This window comes from Telmatherina bonti (genome assembly GCF_933228915.1).
Source record: "Telmatherina bonti genome assembly, chromosome: 2".
NCBI classification, from domain to species: domain Eukaryota; kingdom Metazoa; phylum Chordata; class Actinopteri; order Atheriniformes; family Telmatherinidae; genus Telmatherina; species Telmatherina bonti.
Genome location: NC_136620.1, coordinates 35,327,617 through 35,348,339, shown reverse-complemented (window position 1 = coordinate 35,348,339; position 20,723 = coordinate 35,327,617). Strand labels below are relative to the sequence as shown.

General features: G+C 37.7%; 1 protein-coding gene across 1 annotated transcript; it reads left to right on the top strand.

The window, feature by feature from the left end:
* Positions 1–327: 327 nt before the first annotated feature.
* On the top strand, positions 328–2,262 carry LOC306765039 (leucine-rich repeat-containing protein 4C-like; the record flags this gene model as incomplete). The annotated part of the gene is made up of 1 exon (XM_079252374.1): positions 328–2,262. The coding sequence occupies one exon, from the start codon at positions 328–330 to the stop codon at positions 2,260–2,262; it is 1,935 nt and encodes a 644-aa protein (XP_079108500.1).
* Between the last annotated feature and the right edge of the window lie 18,461 nt (positions 2,263–20,723).

The window sequence follows — 20,723 nt, the reverse complement described above, 5'->3', positions numbered from 1 at the left end:
TCATTTTCTATGACCAGGACCGAGTCTGCAGTGTCCACTGATTAAAAAATAGTTCTAAGGCAATCCTAGTTTTGAGTGTAAAAGGGAGATGTGTAGAAACCTAGTGATAACAACAAAGAGAATACCATCAAATCTACCACTTATGAGATTTCATTTATGTTTGATTTTGTTTGTTTGTTTTTTTAATGAAAATAACTGATTTTTATCATATCAGGTATGTGTTTTACTCAATAACTGCATCTAACAGACCTCTACTCTGTTTGTGTTTATTCACAGGGGGCCAAAATCCTCTTTCAAAAGAGTGGAATACCAGTCAATGAATTATGAATGTTCAACAAGATGACCTCCTCTCAGCAGCAGCAGATGATGCGAGGTCCTAGGTGGAACCGGGCCTTGTCCGACCCTTTATTTGTGCTGCTCCTGGCCCTCCAGCTATTGGTGGTGGCGGGACTGGTGCGTGCCCAGACGTGTCCCTCTGTGTGCTCCTGTAGTAATCAGTTCAGCAAAGTCATCTGCACCCGCAGAGGCTTACGAGATGTTCCTGATGGCATCTCGACCAACACACGCTACCTGAATCTGCAAGAAAATTTCATTCAGGTCATTAAGGTGGACAGCTTCAAGCACCTAAGACATTTGGAGATTCTGCAGTTGAGCAAAAACCACATACGCAAAATTGAGCTTGGGGCCTTCAATGGACTGGCCAGCCTCAATACCTTGGAGCTTTTTGATAACCGTCTCACCACCATCCCAAATGGGGCATTTGAATACCTGTCCAAACTGAAGGAGCTTTGGCTAAGGAATAACCCAATCGAGAGCATTCCTTCCTATGCTTTTAACAGAGTTCCTTCATTACGAAGGTTGGACCTTGGGGAGCTCAAGCGGCTCTCCTACATATCAGAGGGGGCCTTTGAAGGGCTGAGCAATCTGCGCTACTTAAATTTGGGAATGTGCAATCTGAAAGAGATTCCTAATCTTATTCCCTTGGTAAAGCTGGATGAACTAGAAATGTCTGGAAACCAGCTATCTGTTATCCGGCCTGGTTCATTTAAAGGGCTTATCCACCTGCAAAAGCTTTGGATGATGCATGCTCAGATACAGACGATAGAAAGGAACTCTTTTGATGACTTGCAGTCACTTGTGGAGCTTAATCTAGCCCACAATAACCTCACCCTTTTGCCCCATGATCTCTTCACTCCTTTACACCACCTGGAGAGGGTGCACTTGCACCATAACCCATGGAATTGCAACTGTGATATCCTCTGGCTAAGCTGGTGGCTTAAGGAGATGGTGCCTGCGAACACCAGCTGCTGTGCCCGCTGCAGCTCTCCATCTCAACATAAGGGACGATACATTGGCGAGCTGGACCAGAATTACTTTCACTGTTATGCTCCTGTTATTGTGGAGCCTCCTGCAGATCTAAATGTGACAGAGGGAAGTGCTGCAGAGTTGAAATGCAGAGCCAGCTCTTTGACCTCAGTAAGCTGGATTACACCCAATGGTTCCATCATGACACACGGTGCATACAAGGTCAGAATCTCTGTGCTGAATGACGGTACACTGAACTTCACCAACGTTACCATGCAGGACACTGGCACATATACTTGTATGGTCACTAATTCTGCAGGTAACACAACAGCATCTGCCACACTCAATGTGTCCTCTACAGAGAACAGCAGTTTCAGCTATTTCACCACAGTGACAGTGGAGACAATAGAAACACCACATAATGAAGGATTCACCACTACCGTTCAGCAGAAGGTGGGTCCGACACCCTCTGCTGGATCATGGGAGACTCTTTTACCCACTTCTACAACAACCACGACGGTCCGAACCCCTCTTTCCACCCGCGTCACTGAGAAGACCTACACAATCCCTGTTACAGAGGGAGATCTGAACGGCTTGGATGAAGTAATGAAGACAACCAAGATCATCATTGGCTGCTTTGTCGCGATCACACTCATGGCAGCTGTCATGCTGATAATCTTCTACAAAATGCGCAAACAGCACCACCAGCAGAACCATCATGCACCCACGCGCACCATTGAGATCATTAATGTGGACGAAGACTGCGTGACGGGAGGTCCCGGCATGGAGGGCCACCTGACTTTGCCACCTCTTGAGCACGAGCACCTCAACCACTATAACACCTACAAGACTGCTTACAACCATGCCTCCACTATCAATTCCATACACAGCTCAGCGCACGAACCTTTGCTAATCCGGGCCAGCTCGAAAGACAATGTACAAGAGACCCAAATCTAATACTTTTGTGAGACATTACAAAACTGATGGAATTACATAGTGGCATTACTGACAGGACAGTACTGACAACTAGTTGTTAAGACTGTAGCTCAAACATGGAAGAACAGACTTGTGTTTGGCAAATCGTGGGCTGGTGATGTTCATTAAATGACTTTGGAAATTAGAGTATGTCTACTGTTTCAAAAAGTGTCTTTACAGAACAGAAGTTATTTATTTAAGAAAAATATTGTGGTTGAATCAAGAAAAAATTGAATTCTGCAACTGTGTTTTTATCACTGAATTCATGTCTTGTTCCACTTTTTTTAAAATTTCTTTTTCTTCCTGCCACTTTACACGATTGGTTTACTAATATGTTTTCAAGCCTTTGGAAGACATCTGTTGAAGACAAAGCAAACAATCATTCCTTTTCAGTTCATTTTATATAAGTGTAGATTTTGGATCAGAAAAACAACCTAATTTTCTTTCACGTGTCAGTCAAGCCTCGCGCACATTAGGGATTTTTTGCCAGCTGTGGATGAAGTGATGGAATCTTTTGTGACCATCTCAAAGGGAGATGAATACATCTCTTGCATATCATTTTGCCTTGTGTGACAAAAGAAAAAGTGTTGGTAGAAAAAATTAAACCATAATGCTTTGTTTAATAATTGTCACATACATTAGATGCTCTTGGATTTCTCATTGATAGGCTACAAGACAGGAATACATCCTTTCCACTACTACTGAAGCAGAGACCATTACAGCTTTTTTATGTCTTTTGGTCTGTATGTCTTTCTGTTATTAATATTCATGCTGAATAGAATTTTCTCCTCAGTCTCAAATGCATCTTGACTCAAGTCCTCCCAGCTTCTGAGAGACATCCACTTATTGTTATAGAAAATATAAAATCGATTCCACTGAGATCCTGAAAGTCAAAGCAGCATTAATGAGTACATCAAAAATAGCAAAGTAATTGAACAGGATGGGAGTATTGTCTGTCTTGAAATGACTGATTGTAAATTCAGGAAGAGGTGCATTTCCAAAGTATCCTGACCTCACATTTACTCTGTCATATACTGATGCATATGAAGACGGCTTGTTAGAAACCAACATTTCCATGCCAAAACCCAAATGACCTGTATACCTTTCTGCAGAATTGCTGTCAAAATCAGTCTTGTAGGACTGAAAAAAAGGTGATTAGGTCCATTATACAGCTGTCTGAACACATTGCCTGTCATCTGTGTACCACATTTCCACATGGAGCATCCCCATGTGGATGCCAGATGAATACCCTGCCCCTGCCAATCGTAGAACTTGGCCCTGAGTGGAAGGCTTGCGCTACCAAGAGGCTTCAGAGTCATACTGAACGTGTGATATTCGGCATCAACCAGATGTTTGAGCGGCACCTGACTCTCTCTTGTTCCCTTAGCGGCAACACAATTTTTATTTTAATTGATCTGCCCATGGGCTTTGGATGGACACAGCTCTGCAGGCGACCACATCATGATGGTCTCCACTGTGAAAGATGGTACCATAAACACAGTGGATGGACATTTGGCAGATGGTCCTTGGTTTAATTTTAGAAGTTTTGGCTCAAATACATTTAAAAGGACCAGCCAACATTTCCCCTTTTTTATGGATCTTAAATACATTTAAACAACAGCTTCTGTGCATTGAAGGGTTACAATTCTGCTAACCTGAAAACTATTCAATGTGGTCTCAGATTTTATACATGGTTAGATATGCAGGACTGTCAGATTCCCACACCAATGTTATTATGAGAATTGTCAAGAAATCAACAATTTTGTTTTTTTAATCAAACGACCCCAAACATTTAAATCAGCTGCTCTGTGATCCGTCTGTGAGCTCATCTCGTTTCAGGCATGTATTTCACTAAAACTTAGCGAAAAGGACTGCTTTTATTTTGACACTTTTTAATTTGTCCATGTTTCACAACATGAGTGACTTTGTGCTCTTGTACTTATCAAAATAATACAAAATAAAATAATCAGGAGAAAAGACTGAAATGCAAAAGTATATCTTTAACAAAGGTTGACTTTGCATTATTCGGTATGAAGGGTTTCCTAAATTGGATGTTAAGACATACAAACCTTTTATTATACAAAATGACAGATATTTAACCCAAATCAGGTCAAAGGTCATCAAATTTTTTGCATATGATACAGAATAAAATGCCAGGCCATTTTTTTTTTCTCAAACTGACATCAACACTGAATGACATTACTGAACACAGCAATAATTCAAATGCAATTTAGCACAAAATCTGGATTACCTGTGCCATGTCAAACAACATTCAAACAGAATGCATTTATGAAAAATCTTGTAGTAAAAACTATAGAATTATTTCCCTTCACACAAAAGGTTCAGAAAAACCCAGACAAAAATGGCAAAACTCCAGTGCTTTTTTGACATTTCTGAAACTGAAAAAATCTATTAAATCATAATTTAAAAAAAAAAACAAACAAAAAAAAAAAAAAACTTGAAGATCAAGAATAAATAATTAATGATGCTGTTTTGAGATGCAAACGGATGGTTATTTTCTACACAGTACAGAGATCCACTGAGCAGAATGCTTTCGATAATGAAAACAGTTGTAATTTCTGACTTAAACATGACTAAGTGAGTCAGTCTGAATGTGCAGCGAGCAATGTCTACATGAGGACTTCTGCTTGGAATGGGGTTCTTTGGTAATAAAAGCCAAAACAGAATAAAATAATAAATAACCTCAAATCATTTTTTTTTTTTTTTTTTTGCTTGTTTCCTGGATACTTCACTCCACAGTGGCACTTTCGTGAAGTCGGCACATTTGTAAATCAGAAATTGGACTGGATGTGCATCACCATTATGTGATTAAGTTGTGGTAGGTTGTGGATCACGGTTCTACTTGGTTTATGATTGAAGCTGTAACCATTTCCTTTTGACGTTTAGTTGAGGGTAAATTGTCAGAAAATTTTAATAGTATATTTGTTACATTTTAGTCAAGCTGTCACATGTATGTAAGATACCTTAATTCTTTGGTCCGTATTCCTCCCCCATACCATTTCTCTTTTTTTTTCTTTGTTGGTTTTTTTTTTTGTTTTTCTGAGAGGGAATGCTGTTCTAGTGGTAGATTTCTATAAAATACATTTTGAGAATAAAATAAAAACAAAAAAGAAAACTTTTTAAACTTTGATTTTACATGTGCCAACAACCTGTTCTAAAAGTGAAAATAGAGAAACATGCTGTAAAAGAGTAAGAGATTGATTTTCATGTAAGCATTCTTTCATGACCTTTAAAAAGATATGGGGATTGATAATAGAAACCAGTTTGTAGTTCATACACAAAATATGGTTAAAATAAACTATTGTTGTTTTTCTGTATTGTCTGATTCTTGCTTTCAACCTGTGCAACAGTTTCCACATGGCAGTAGAAGAAAAACCAAGCTGTCAGGAAGATTTTAAATTTCTTTAGTTCTTTTTCTATATCTGCTCCGATGCGTGGCTTTTCTAACAGTTATCTTATATTTGTTTAAATCATCAAGGTAATGTTTGTTTATTTAGCACATTTAAAGCAATGAGCCCAAAGTGTTGCACAGATCTGCAGACTCAAATGGAAATATATTATAAAAACTGATAAAATGCAAAAAAAATACAAAAATTGATAACATATATAGAGATGAAAAGAATTTAAAAACACACAGACACACACTTCCCTTTAAAGGCAGTGCAAATAGGCGCAACTTTAAAAGAGACTTTATCGAGAGGCATTTGCAAATGATGGAGTGGAACGTTTCACAGCCTTGAACCTTGAACAAAAAAGCTCCATCACCTTTCGTTTTAGGTCAGAGTCTTGGTTCATTTAAAAACAAGTGATTTTTAGGAATGTGTTTATCTGGCTGGGGTGTGTTTAGTTAAAACCTCTGAAGGTGTAAAACCATGCAAGCACTTAACAGTATAGATAAGCCAGTACAGGGTGTGATATGGTCCAGTCACCTGGAACCTGATAGACTTCCAGACTATCTGTAGCAGAAAACAGGGGATTGGTCCAAAGGAAGGATATAGAAAATTACAGTTAATTCAGAAGAAATAAACAAAAAGAACATGTTGTAACAGCCTTACAAGGATGTATGGCTTCACCCTAGCAAAGATGTGCAACTGAGACAAGCTCGTCCTGACAAAAGAAGAGATCAGTTTTTCAAATTTAAAAGCAACATCAAAGAAGACTAAAAAATATTCTTAAAGCAAGTGTGAGTGAACGAATGCAGGAAGTCCACAGCGCTGTCAGCCGCTAAATTAAAAGGATGGCCAAAGTAAAATGATCTATGTTTTGTTATCATTAAAATTTAAAACATTGATGCCCATCCAGGTTTTAATAGCAGGCTGTATTCTAATAAATAGTTCTATGTATATTTTTTACAACTTTTTTTTCAATGTTTTTTTTTTTTTTTAATGTTCAAACATCCATCTGTGTTGAAGACTTTTCCAGCTCCCATCAGCCAAGAGGCCCAGTGCACACTGGACTCATCCCCCTAATCCATCTTTGTTCCAAAGCAGAGCAGAATGGTTAAAGCAACTGCTTGTTCACATCCAGTTAAAATCACAATTTGACCTAACATGGCTGTTGGAGGAGGCCAAAGTTTCCACAAAGATCCCAACATGCAAACTTCACACAGAGATGCCACAGCTAAGTTTTTAACCAGCACTCTTCCTGCTGAGATGCAGTAATGCTGAGCGCCACACCACTTTGAAGCCCAATTCAAAGCAGGAAGAAAAATGTTGAGGTCTGAGCATCTCTACATCTTCTTTTCCTATTCTTTCTTCATGTGCCTTCTTCAAACCAGTATTGTAGCAAACAGAATGATGGTCTGGCTGCCATGTTGTGACAGACAAATCTGCTTTGCAAGGAGATCTTCATGGATATAAAGGAAATAAAGCTTTGTGAATTCTTGGAGCCCATTGAAGCTTTAACACTTATTATTTATTATTATTACTTATTTTTCCTGTTATACTGAACCTGACAAGAGGAAATACACCAAGGGGGTGAGTGAGGAGAGGAGAGAGACAAAGACTGAAGAGAAGGAAAGTGAAACAAAGATCTAACAAACAGAAAGCCTCAGAAACAAAGAAGCTGCTACAGCTGTGAAGCAATTTAACGGGAAACATCTGCAGCCCCTGCAAGAAAACAAAGCAGACAATCGTCAGGAGCACCTTTAGGAGAATAGAAGTTCAGCATCAGGATGTGATATCAGAAGTCACTGCTGGTTGAAAGAGTACTGACATGCTGTAGATTATTAAAATCATTTTTATGTCAAAATGTGAGAAGGCTTTTGTAGATAGCCAGCTCTGTGGTGGTACCACACTTTGGTCTTATTAAGTCATCAGCTTTGATGACTTATTCCTTTTGAAACATATGTAAAGATAAAGCAGACATACATGTAGTTACTAAAATAAACTGTGTATGACATGTTTTGAGGCAACATTACTATTTAAATATTACAGTCAATCAATAAATCAGCTTGTCTTAACTGCAGATCTCATTTTTGCAGATTAAGTAGTTTCGAAGGCGCATCATAAACACTGAAGCTAATTGAATTTTGCTGTTTTCACAGTATGCATGTTTGATTAGATGCATCCAGCAAAGTAAAACTTGTTCCACAGGCAAATCAGTCAGACCAAGAATAAATATTAAAGGTCATTGAGCTGTGGGAACACAAACAGGTTTACATGTTTCTATTCATTTACACAAAATGCTAACTGTGTCAGGACATTACACCGTGGCTCAAATTATTATTCATGTTTTTGTTTTGTTTTTTTCCCTCTAGTTTATGTAAATAACATTATCAAGATTGCATGAGCAAGGGGGTTAAAAAAGCCAGGGACACTGCCATCCTGAAACAGTATCCACATGCTGAGTCTTTACCACCCCATATGTCATCACGAGACCCCAGATGACAAACCTCATCAACCTCATTAACCTCATCTTACCTTAAACCCTAATTAAATCACCAAACTTCTCACACTGTCATGGGGCGGTCCTTACTCATGAGACTGCCAGGGATAAAAACAGCCTTTTTGCCAGTCATACAAACTAGTGTTCCAGAGTATTTACACCAAACAGCTTAATGAAAACATTAAGTAGGATGTGAAGCAGTAAGAGTGAAGATAGATGCTTATAGAGGACCCCGCCTTTGATACTGTAACACTACAACAACTTTCCTCCGTTGAACATGAACTTATAAGTGCATTGATGGTTTCTTTCTGGATCTTATTTGTGTATACCAGAACTGAACCCCAAAGTTGCTGTTAGGGTGCATGTTACCCCCCAGCCATCATAGATCTTACTGAGTTTTCATAGATAACTTCTAATCTGTGGGTTTTTAGCATCTTCTCTCTAAATATGGTACATTTCCTTGAAGGAAGCTGCCCTTGCTCTGACTTTATCTGAACAAACCAGTTTGCTTTCTGAATTAAACAGCAAGATCATCTTGCTGAAGTTTTCGTGAAATTTTATAATTCGCTCCAGAAAGCATTCCTCATCTTTATGGTTTTATTTTGTAGAAACATCATTTTGTTTGTATCCCCGTCTTGTGTGGAAACGGAGACTTTTTAAAAATGTAGGAAAATCTCTTCAATACTTTCCTTTAATTAAGTTCACCTGGGAAACTAATTACCAAACCAGCGTGAGATTTTCATCAGCAAATCTAAACAGACAAGACAAAATGAAAGCAAAAATCTAAAATCCAGATGTAATATGAACTGAATTCATACATGCAGAATAGTTTAAAACAGTGTTCAGCATGCGGGTGTTTTACACTGGATGCTCACTGAGATGTATCTGCACTTATTCACACTTTCACTCTGCAACAGATGTTGTTCTCAGTAATTAAGAAATTACGAAGGGAATAAATGTATGTCTGTCAACTTTTTGATGCTCTTCTCTTTAGTTGTAACTCTGTCACTTATTTGTGACAGATTTGTTTACAGCCCAGGTGAAGTGTGCAGGCTTTTTCCTAATAAACTGCCAAATACTGCAAACTTTCCTCCTGAAGTGTAACAGGTTTGTTTCTGTAACAACTAGTGGTAGTAGTAGTTTTTCATATTTATTCTGCTCATGATGCTCTGTAAAATTCATGAGTATGTAAGGTTGTTATACTGCTTGGTATCCAAGTATGATTTTTATAGTCTTCTCTGACATATTTGAAAGGAGGTATACAATGGCAGTTAGGCAGTTTACTCTCATTTAGTATTTATGGGAACTTACAAAAAGACCTACATAATGATGTCCAGTTTTTTAAGTAACTGAGCTCAGTTTTCCTATCAGAAAATGTGATTCTTCAAACGAAAGAGCTCTGACTGTCTACTCATGGTAAAATACTCAGTAGTGTCAAAAGTATTCACATTCATTACTCAGGTAGAAGTATAGATATCCAGGTTTTAAAAGACTTCTGGAGAAGTGCTAACTCAATTTTTTAAATTAAGTAAAATTGTGAAAGTACTGATTTAAAAAATACTCAAAGGATAAAAGTAAAAGTAATGCAAGTGTGAAAAATACCATTAAAAAGTAATGCTTAAACTGTGGCACAGAAACATTCAGTACACTCCCCAATATGACATTTTTCTAAAAGTTATGACCATAATGTTATATCAGAATGGTAATACTGAAAAAGCTGGGAAACACTTTAAACCACATAGATTCTGATGAAAAATTAACACATTTGACTGCAATGCAAATATTTCAAAGAACCATATGTGATCATTAAAAGTGTTTAATGGCTGGGATGATATGACTGTAAACATTGTAATGTTGCAAAGAGTCCAACTTAAAAAGGCATGTTATCAGCAACCTTTATTAGAATTTAATTCAATATCAGTTTAGCTGCAGGAATCAGTGAGGGCAACAGATATGTATTAGGAGACAAACAAATCATGAGAAAAGAAATAAAACAAAACAATGAATTAATAAATTCTAAATTAAATTTATATAAAAGTTGTTCATATATATATATATATATATATATATATATATGTGAACAACTTTTATTTATATTTTTTAAATGTAAGGAGTAAAAAGGATAGATAATTGCGCAAAAATGTAAGGAGTAAAAGTAAAACGCTGTCTACTTAGTAAGGTTAGTAAGGATTAGTAAGGACTTAGTAAGGATTTTTACTTTGTTACTTGACACCTCTAAAAATACCGAATATACTTAACACAACCCAACTTTTAAAAATGAACTAAGCTTGGTATCCCAATAAGTGACAATGCTCTACAAATTCAACCTGAATGGTTATTACTGGTCAGAAAAGAGCTGTGAATCTGATGGCAGACCCAACTCCCAGGTGTCTGTGTTGTGTTCCAAAACGGAAACTGGTCACTCATTTGTTTTGTTTTTTTGGCTAAATTATCAATAATGATATTGATGCCATTCCTCAGAGAATCTCAGAATTTTGTTTATGTGTCTTAACAAAATCACATATTAAAGTTCAGACACATATAAGGACAGAGAAAAACAGAAATTTGCTCAGATCCGAAAAGAAGTGAAGAGATGAGTTTTACCGTTTGTTTTTAATTATTTTGCTTGTTTGGAGCATGATTCAATTAGTATCAAGTTAAATAAACATGTAACTAAATTGTTCCAAAGCACTTTAGATAAAGTGAAGAAATTTAGATGAGGGGAGGTTGTATCACAATATTTTCCACAAAAAGCAACATTTTATTCATTTAAAGTGATTTTATCAGATGACAAAATCAAACAATAGACACAGTCAATAATACTGTAAAATCAACCTCTATTAATGTATGGAAAAATATGTTTAATTTCAAAACAGTAACAAAAAAATAGAAAATATCGATAGCCAAAACTCAACAGACCTAAAGTTATCTGTCATTTTTTTATAGCTTAACAGCTCCGACTTTCTAATTTAAGAGTCGCCAACATGTTACAGCACTTTTAAATTTTTAAAATGTTTATATCAACACTCATCATTATTGGGTTTCAGTAACTGACAGTAAACCAGCGAGGGATCAACCAGTGGTACCATCAGTCTGGCCACAAAGCAGCGATGATCTCCACCTGCTCTGACCGCATCTTGAAGCTGGATGCAGTGTGAGGACTGAGCTTTTTTTGTGTTCTTCTGGACAAAGAAGGGATGCAGAGAGAGTAAATGCTATGTGCTTTCACATAATTCATCAAAAGTCTCCAATAATACTGGAAAAGGTTGATAGGCATATAGAGTCACTTTATCTTTAAATAGAGTCTCTAGTTAGGTCATAAAATGGATTAAATATTGTTAGAGCCACACCTGGCGCTGCTCTGACCACTACTAGTCCTGCAAGGCGTCTCTGCAGCAGCTATTCAGATTACAGATTATCAACACCCACAGTCAGTCATCTCCAGCTACTTAAATCCCTGCTTCACACTCGCACACTGTCAGACCTTTTATCTTTAATGCTGGACCTGCTCTTCCCTTTCATCCCCTTCTCCATTCTGACTCTGCAGACGTGATCAGGGGCTTCCTTTATAAAACTGTATGTAGCAATGATGACTACAGGTGGTGTGCGTACGGAAAACAGGAAATGCGGCGCGAAAAAAACTTCACGAATTATAGAGCAGTGCACACCCACGTCCCGCACCTGTTTTGATCTATAAATCAGGATCACTACTATATGTTTTTGTGCACGTGAGAGAACATCTTGTCATGCCCACATGTTGGCTCTAAAAGGTCAGGTGAACGCCCCTGATAAATATTAATAATCTCATTTCCAGGACAGTTCAGCAGGAACAAAAAGAGGGATTTTTTTTTTTTGGGATTATGAGGTAGAAACAATAAGAGATAAAGTTTTGTAAACTGTAAAAATATTTCATTTGGTGGACACAGGATGGACATCACCACTGCCAGAAAGGCAGAGGAGCGTTAGCAGGGGACAGATGCTGTCAACGTCTCTCATCAGATGACTGGACTTATCCAGAAAGTAAAAAATAAAGTGGTCAGACAGTGAAAAGTAGGGAGAGAGCACCTTTGTCCACAGGAGGAGTATGTTTGCCAGGGAGGAAGGGGGTAATGCTGCTCACAAGGAAAATGAACAAGTTGCCACACAGATACCCTGGAACCAAATACGCCAGAGACCCCGGGTGATGCTGCAGCTGGTTTATTCCTTTTGTTTCACATTATAAAATAAACGCACACAAATGAGACATGTCTGACTCCAGTTTATTTACTGGTAAAATGCTGGTGTTCCTGTGTGTCCCTGCTTGGTTTGCAGTGCTGCAGATGTGCTTGGAGAAGAGGAGGCCAGTGATTCCACCTATGGCCTAGCTGCAGTGTCCTCGCGGAGGAACCAATAATTGCCATCAAGGAGGAGGTGCAGGATATGAGGAGAAATAACTACCACCCTGACAGAAATGACACTAAAAGATAAACTAGTGAATAAATCCAAATTCTCCACCTCTTGTGTTGCATCACTTTTAGACGCTGCAGTTTGGTTCCAACATGAGGGGAGGGTTGGAGATCAGGGATAAGAGTGCTTGTTGCAGCTGAACATGACACGTTACCATTTCGTACCATGTCAAGTAGCGCCTCCACTGTCTTGGACACATTTGCAGCTGTACAACAGGTTTGCTCCTGCGCATCGAGGCACTTCCGCCTGCAATTCATCTGCCCAATGGCCGCTACACCACTGTGTTTCTGGCTGTGGCGCACACAGTTCTGTTACTCTGCACTATGGGTTGGGAAAAGGAGTGAGCAGCCCCGACCTGTCAATCACTTCCCTTTGGAAGGTGCCGAGCTCAACTCCAGGCTTCCGTGAACCATGTTCATCAGCAGGGACAGATAAGCCACTGTGCGCATTTATGCATTTGGGTGCATTTTATATCTCATGTTCTGTATCTGTAGGTGGGGGAAACACTCTGATCAGCCAAATGATGGGCGACCACATTTTTTTAGTTGCAATTATTCATTTAGAACTTTATTAGTATGGCAGCTTCTGTACGACTCATTAACTGTGTGATCTGGTTTGGATAACACGTAAAACTGCTTCATTTCAGAACAGATTTTAGTGGTTTTACTGGTGCAGGAACAAAATCAAATATGCATTTTCTTTCTTTTTGTGGAAATGCTGTTAATGTACAACATTCTGTGTGAAAGTTCATATTTCATTTTGAACAAATGTCTCAAATTTCACACAATTTCTTTGGTTTATTTTCTGCCTTTGGTGTCGCTGTTCTTCAGATTTTGTGCGTATGCCAGGGTGAGAGTTGGCGTGGAGGTAGGGACATTTTACCACCAAGTCGTGTTTCAATAAATCCCAAAACTTGACTTTAACTGGCGCGCGCCGGGTTTTGTGCGTGCGACAGCTTTAGAAATGAGGCCTCTTGACTGCCAGGAACTGCTTTGGCTTTCCTCATGAGAATCCTGCTGTAGCCCTCTGTATTGAAAAATGAATAAAGAAATAAACCTGATCTGATTCCTTCAGGTCCTTCATTACAAATATAGCAATAAAAATACAAAGTCCTTTCCTTCAAAAAGGGCCTTTTTGTTGCCTTAAAAAAACACTGAATCATAAACAACAGTCAGTCAAATTGGTCATACGTGATACCTGGTCTCTTGTGAAAATTAATCTTGCTTTATTTTTGTTTTTAATATTATCTGTAAAGTTGATTAATTAATACATTACATCATACATATACCACTCCAATTAAGGCTCACATGTAAGCAGGAGCCTAACCTCATCAAGTGAGAGGCAGGGTACACTGTGGACAAGTCACCAGTCCATCACAGGGCAGATTAGCTAAAAAACTGTTTTTTGATTATCTCTAGGTATTATTAACCAAGTCTGCACATAGACACGAAAAGGCTATCATAGAGGAAGATAGTCTACTATATCTCATTCATACTTTTTTTAAAATAAACCATTTAATCTCTGCGATTTTGCAACCCTGCAGCCGGCAGGACATCGGTGCTATGAAGCTAACCTTAAATGCAATCAGTACTGTAAACAATTAGAATAGCTTCTTTGGCTGGTATTGAAATGCACAGCTGCTTGTCATCTGCATAATAATGGAAAACAATTTTAACATTCCAATGAAGGTACAAACACACCTTATGTCACTAATGAGGTCATTAAAAGTTTGCAGGTAACATTTATACTCTGTCACATACAGTGCTGGGAGGATCTTTGGGGATTATGTCTAAAGCTCATTCCCTGTGGGAGGGCAATGAGGTGAAACATAAGTACAGAGAATGGGAACTTAACATGTTTGTCAGGACCTAAGAGACATTAATATAATAATTATTTGAAGCTACAGTGCAATATTTGAATTAATAAAAAAAAAGAAAAAAATACTCTCAAAACACCTAACATAACGTCTGCTGAAATTTTATGGTGCTCATGGGAAGCAAGCTAAATTCACAAATATTTAATTCAGAGTCCAAAATAACATCCATTGTTGTTCCACAATGCAACACTTGGTTTTTGAGGCATATTTCACAATTGTATGGCTTGGCATAGATTAATTTATGTAAAAGACCAAAAGCTTCCTGTTTTCCACTGCTAAGGCTACGCTGTTGGGTAAGGCTCTTAAGGTCTGTAGAAGAAATTGTAGATGCCGTGATTATATTCTACATTTCCACAAAGTCAATAGGACCAAGGAGGTAGCAAGGACGCGGTATCACCACGTATCAGTGATTTCCTCACCTCCCTTTAATGTCCTATTTCTCAAGGGGAAAAGAAAAAGCAAAGTTTTGCCCAAACTCGATAAAATTTGATTCTTTTTTATGAACTAAAATGTCCTGTGTTTACTGTTAGTTAGCATGGTCCCACCCATTTGGTTCTGTTCAGTCGGGTAAAAGAATATTTCCATGTCGTAAGATCAGAATAATCATGAAAGATGTTATAATGAAGTGCCTGAAACCAGATTTTTGGTAGTTCCGTACATGAGTGATGGTGTATGGTGGCACAAATCAAACTTATACTAATCCAGTCAACGTGTTGACACTAACGGATCAGACTATTATGAACCTACCAACAGAAATTTTCAGCTTCCATGCAGAAGTTGTTTGACAAAGGGGGAGAAATTAACTAAAAAGAATGTTATAAGTTAGTTTGAGGAGGAATTGACTGTTTCCCTGATCATGTAAATTGAAAACAATTTTAAAAATGTGGTAAATAAATGCAAAAGTGAGGTCTGATGATTGTTGCGTTGTTTATAAAACTTTTATCTGTGAAGAGAATTTTGTCCTTGTTTTTGTTTTGTTTTGTTTTTCTTTTTTTCACCTGGCAACACAAGACCTTTGGAATATTTGCATGTCGGAGTGTGTATGTAACAAGCTCCGTCATCAGCCTACACTTTCCGTCAGTGATTTGTCTTAAATTTATAGACACTTAAGGAACTTTCGCGGATGTTTTTTTGGTATGCGCACCAGGTCAATAGGCCACAGTGTATTTCCAAAACAGCCAGAGTGCTTAATGCCTCACTAACATGTGATGCAGTGCATAAAGTGACATCCATGCTGCAATGTCAAGCGACATCCTACAAGAAAAAGCTGTGAAGTGCAGGCAGAGGTGATGACCTACTGAACCGCATATACAGGACATGACAGGCACTAAAGGAGCCATATTTGCAATCTTTGGATTTATATCATCCTGATCTTTCAGATGAAAGTAGACTGCTTTCAGGCCCCAGTCTATCTCCTTTCTGTCAACAAGTGCTGCTTTTGAGGAGGCGTGGGAAACTGGTCCTTGAGGGTCAAAATCCTACAGGTTTTCTGTGCAACCCTGGTCGAGCACACCTGATTCAAATCAAATCGATCCAACAGTTTATCAAGATGTGCACAGACTCTGGTGTAATGCAACATGAAGACATCAAAAACTTTCAGGACGATGGTCCAGGTTCCCCACCCATGCTTTAGAGGAAAAATAAACTGAGGGGTATAACCACACATACAGGTTGAGTAATAATGAACAGGTGAACAGAATGAGCAAATCAAATCGATGTATTAATGAACAGGAAGCTGAAAGCAAAACAAAATACACAAGGGGGAAAAGTACAAGCTCAAAGAAAAAAATCAAGCAGGACTTAGAGGAAGTAAAACTAATCCAAAAACCCAGAGATCATGACAAGATTGGTCAAACTGGTCATACAGGGTAGGCCAACATGATCCATAAAGATTTTTTTGTTGTTGTTGTTGGTTTTTTTAAATGTAATTCAAATAAAACTAAAGTATTAATTCCATATTAAGTTGTGGGAAAAGGTTTTTTGTCTGACAATAATTGAGTCTCAAATTAGCTATGAAATTACTTTATTGAAGAGGAAGTCTACCAAATGATGTCTGATCTGTTTTCTAAGAATTAATGAATGTATGCAACTTCACAACTAAGCAGCAAGCAGGATATCTGACCTTAAATATGATCAATACAGTTAACAATTAGAATAGCATCTTTGGGTGGTATTGAAATGCACAGCTGCTTGTCTTCTGCATAATAATGGAATTCAATTCTATCAACCCATTATAGGTTCTAACACATATTATGTCGCCAATGAGGTAATTAAAGTTTTCAGTCTGTCACATAGAGTGCTGGGAGGAACTGGTGGATTACATGTCTAAAGTGTATTCACTGAGGGAGAGGAATTCGATCTCTCAAGACCAACTTTAAGTATTTTTTCAGCTTAACGTGGCAAGGTCTAGAACAGAGGTGTCCAGCTCCAGTCCTGGAGGGCCAGAATCCTGCAGGTTTTCTATGCATCCCTGCTCAGACACACCTGATTCAAATTAATTAGTAGTAGAGCTTAATCAGTTGTGCACGTCATTGGCTGTTTGATCCATTTAGTGGAAGCTAGATGTGTTGGAACAGGAATACATGGGAAACCTGCAGGACAGCGGCCCTCGAGGACCGACTTTGGACACCCCTGGTCTAGAAACATTACAATAACACAAATTATTTTAGGCTGCACTTTGCTTTTCTCAGCCTCTCCACAGTAGGGGGCTGATTTGTGTTGCACCATGCTTGCTTCTTTTTACAACATTCTAGTCCCTTTCAGATGCTGCACACTGTCCCAAGACACCTGTGGTTCTGGCACATGCACAGCAATGATAATCTGCAATGGTTCCTTCCCCTCCTCCTAAGCACCTACCTCTGGTGTGTCCTCTGAGAAATCATCTAAGGCCGCAAGGGATACCCCGTTAGAAGCACATCTGCTATATTCCTAAGCCGCTGGGGAACCTTCCATATTGCACCTTTCTTTAATCTGCTGTCTTTACTCTGCATGTAATTATATGCCAGTATTGATAACATTAACATTATGTCTTTGTTTCTCTGTGTTTCTATCACTTCCAAATCCGTACTTTCAAATAGGAGTCCTACTTGAGTCTGGAGTCTGTAGTTAACACCGTTCCATGTCTCCACTACATCTCTGACTGTAGGTGTCTTCCATTGGATTTTTAACTGTGTAGTGTCAAACAACCAATGCAGTTTGTGCGGAAAAACTTGTCAGGTTATGTTGAAGGGAAGGTGGAAGCATCGGCAGATCATAATGATGTAGTGTAAATGGGCCATCGCTTGAAGGCATGATCAATAAACTGAAATACAAACCCTCACTTGCTGTCAGTTGTACTGCCATCAGGCTGAATTACATTCTTACTCCTAGGAATTTTTGGCTGCACCATGACCTTGAATAAAACATGCCATTCAGCAGACCAGGCATCACTTAATTCTAGCAGGGATTCGCAACACCATGATAATAGCATAATGTGTGTGACCTTGAGTTTAAATTGTCAAAAACTTCAATGCCATCCTTTGTTTTAGTGTATCAGTGTTTCATGCAGAATGCAGGCTTGGATGACATTCATTTAGCCTGATTTAATACCAAAGCATCAACCTGCAAGACTTTTGACAGTGATAACTTCATTGAATTTCAAGAGACAAGGGACAAGTTTACCTGTTCTTTACCAATCACTGAAACTCCAGCCAAAGTATTGGTCAGAACATATAAAGATGACATAATTAAAAACATAAGCAAGCCATTACAACCTATACTGGGAGAATTGCACCAGTAGTTTGGAAATAAGTAAACATTCTTCTTATTAGTCACTGTCAAAATTCTATGTATATCAACACACAAGTGAATATTAGTGTAACAGTTTAATGTTTTAATTAAAGCCTGTAGTGTTTTAGAAGCCATTTCATCATGATTATTCCTGACAAGGTAGATGGATATCACTGTGATATTAATGGTGTAAGCTGATTATCCTCTGAATGTGAGCTGTGCACAGACTGGGACCTATTCCTTTTTACACATACACTGGAATTGTCCAAGATTTTGGCTTTATTTTTTTTAGATCCACACTCTTTGTTAGTGTTCCATGTTGCCTAAAGCTGCTTCTGAGTAATAATACTTCCTCCCTTAACATGCCATCTGATTCAAAATGCACATGCCTGTCAGCAGCAACAGAAACAAAACATATAACAAGTATTGAGTCTCCAGATTCTTCATAAATTATTCAACAGCATATCTGTTAATAACATACTTAAAACTGAAGTATCAATCTCTATTATTTAGCCATGGAATTGTACAATCAAGCTTTACCTCCTTACTTTCATGCTTGACAGAAAAAATCTAATTAAACAAATAATTTCCTGCAAAAGATCGGAAAAACAGATGTTTAATATAAAGTGATGTTTGCAAGATGTATGCATGCATGCAAGTTTTCTTCCAGTGGCTTTAAAGTGGCAAGAACACAAATAATACTTCATAAACAAGCAGAGCAGTGATCATTTGAACAAAACTAGTGATGCTTTTCATTATTTTAATGACATGTAGGAGTGTTTTGTATTCTCTCTACTTTGTACTTGCAGAAACAAATGATGATAGATGTCTTTAAGTCATTTTTTTTTCCACAAGAAACTCCATTAAATACAAATTCCATTACTAGGGAATGTTTGCATAACAACAACAATGTCTAATCATATATATGTATGTATATATATGTATGTATATATATATATATATATATATATATATATATATATATATATATATATATATATATATATATATATTTGAAAAAAGCAAGTTAAATTGCAGTTAAACGGTTAAACTTTTATTTATTCATTATTTATTCATTTAAAAAATTCAACTAATTTCATTATAAAGTTTTCATACAAAATTACAAAGATGGTGCTGTACATGAAAACAATTTCGGGACATTAAAACAAAAATTTCACACACATACATGCATACACAGACACACACACGTAAATTACTTAAGAATAATCTAGAAACACACACCAGTCTCTCTTGCTCTCTCTCTCTCTCACACACACACACATACACATGCACAAACCCATTTTGCACTCTCCAGCTTTTGCCTCTTTATCTCTGGATTAATATTAAGTTAAACATCTGCCTTGAGGTTGCTATGACAATACCATAATGGCATGAATAAGGAAAAAGATGTTCCATCCTACATCCTTGTAGCCAGTCTTACCCCCCTCTGAGTGAACTGGAAATAAGTTCACTGAGATGATTCTTGTAGTCATACCTGTCTGACATCAGTCTGCAAGAAGTTTGACCCACTTTTCCATGCAGAATTCTTTCAGCTGCGATGTGTTTGCACGTACAACCCACCGCATCTCTGTGGGATTGAGATCTTGACTCTTTTTGGTGACTGTGAGGGTCCAGTTCCACTTTGGCTTCACTTTTTTCTTTTTTTTTTTTTCCCCAGGTGGTCTCACATGTTCCTCTAACAGCCTCTGATTTCTGACTGAATTCTTGATGAGTTCTTTTCATTCTTTAATGCATTTCTGGCAGCTGGAAGAGTTTGGATTACCTGTGATACTAACAAAGAAACACAAAGTTTCTTTAAAAAGTTATGAACAGTTGAAAAGCTGAGAATACTTAATTAATTTTAAACTTGTTTCATGAACAAGAATAATAAAACAGAACTGCAGGGATGATGCGTTTATATTTGGAAATATGGAGAGGTCAGGATTGAGAAACTAAGCTGTGCCTATGATGAGAAGATAGATGGATGGATGGACAGATAAGAGTCAGAGCTATAAAAAGTGTCACAGTTTAGCAAGGCCTCAATTTTCCTGGAGTTATAAAATTGACTTTGAATAAGTTAGTATTTCTTTCTATTTATTAATTTATTTACTAAAAGAGAGGTTTTATTTATGCTTCCTGTAATAGCACAGTCGTTCAGCTACCTAACAATATTAAATCTGACAGGTCAGAATTTAGGAAAGTTTAGTGACAAATTAGGAAAAAAAACATTCTTTTTGCTCCTGAGAGACAAAAAAAAAAAAAAAAGAAATACCCACAAAGAAGCTGCACCATCAGATCACCATAACTAATGATGTACTGATTTGTATTTGTTAACATTTCAATATTCTACATTTATTGTTGTTATGCTTTTTCATTAGACACAGTAACTATATTATATTGCAGATGGTGATTATACTGTGTAATGAGTGTGTATAAATCTGTCATG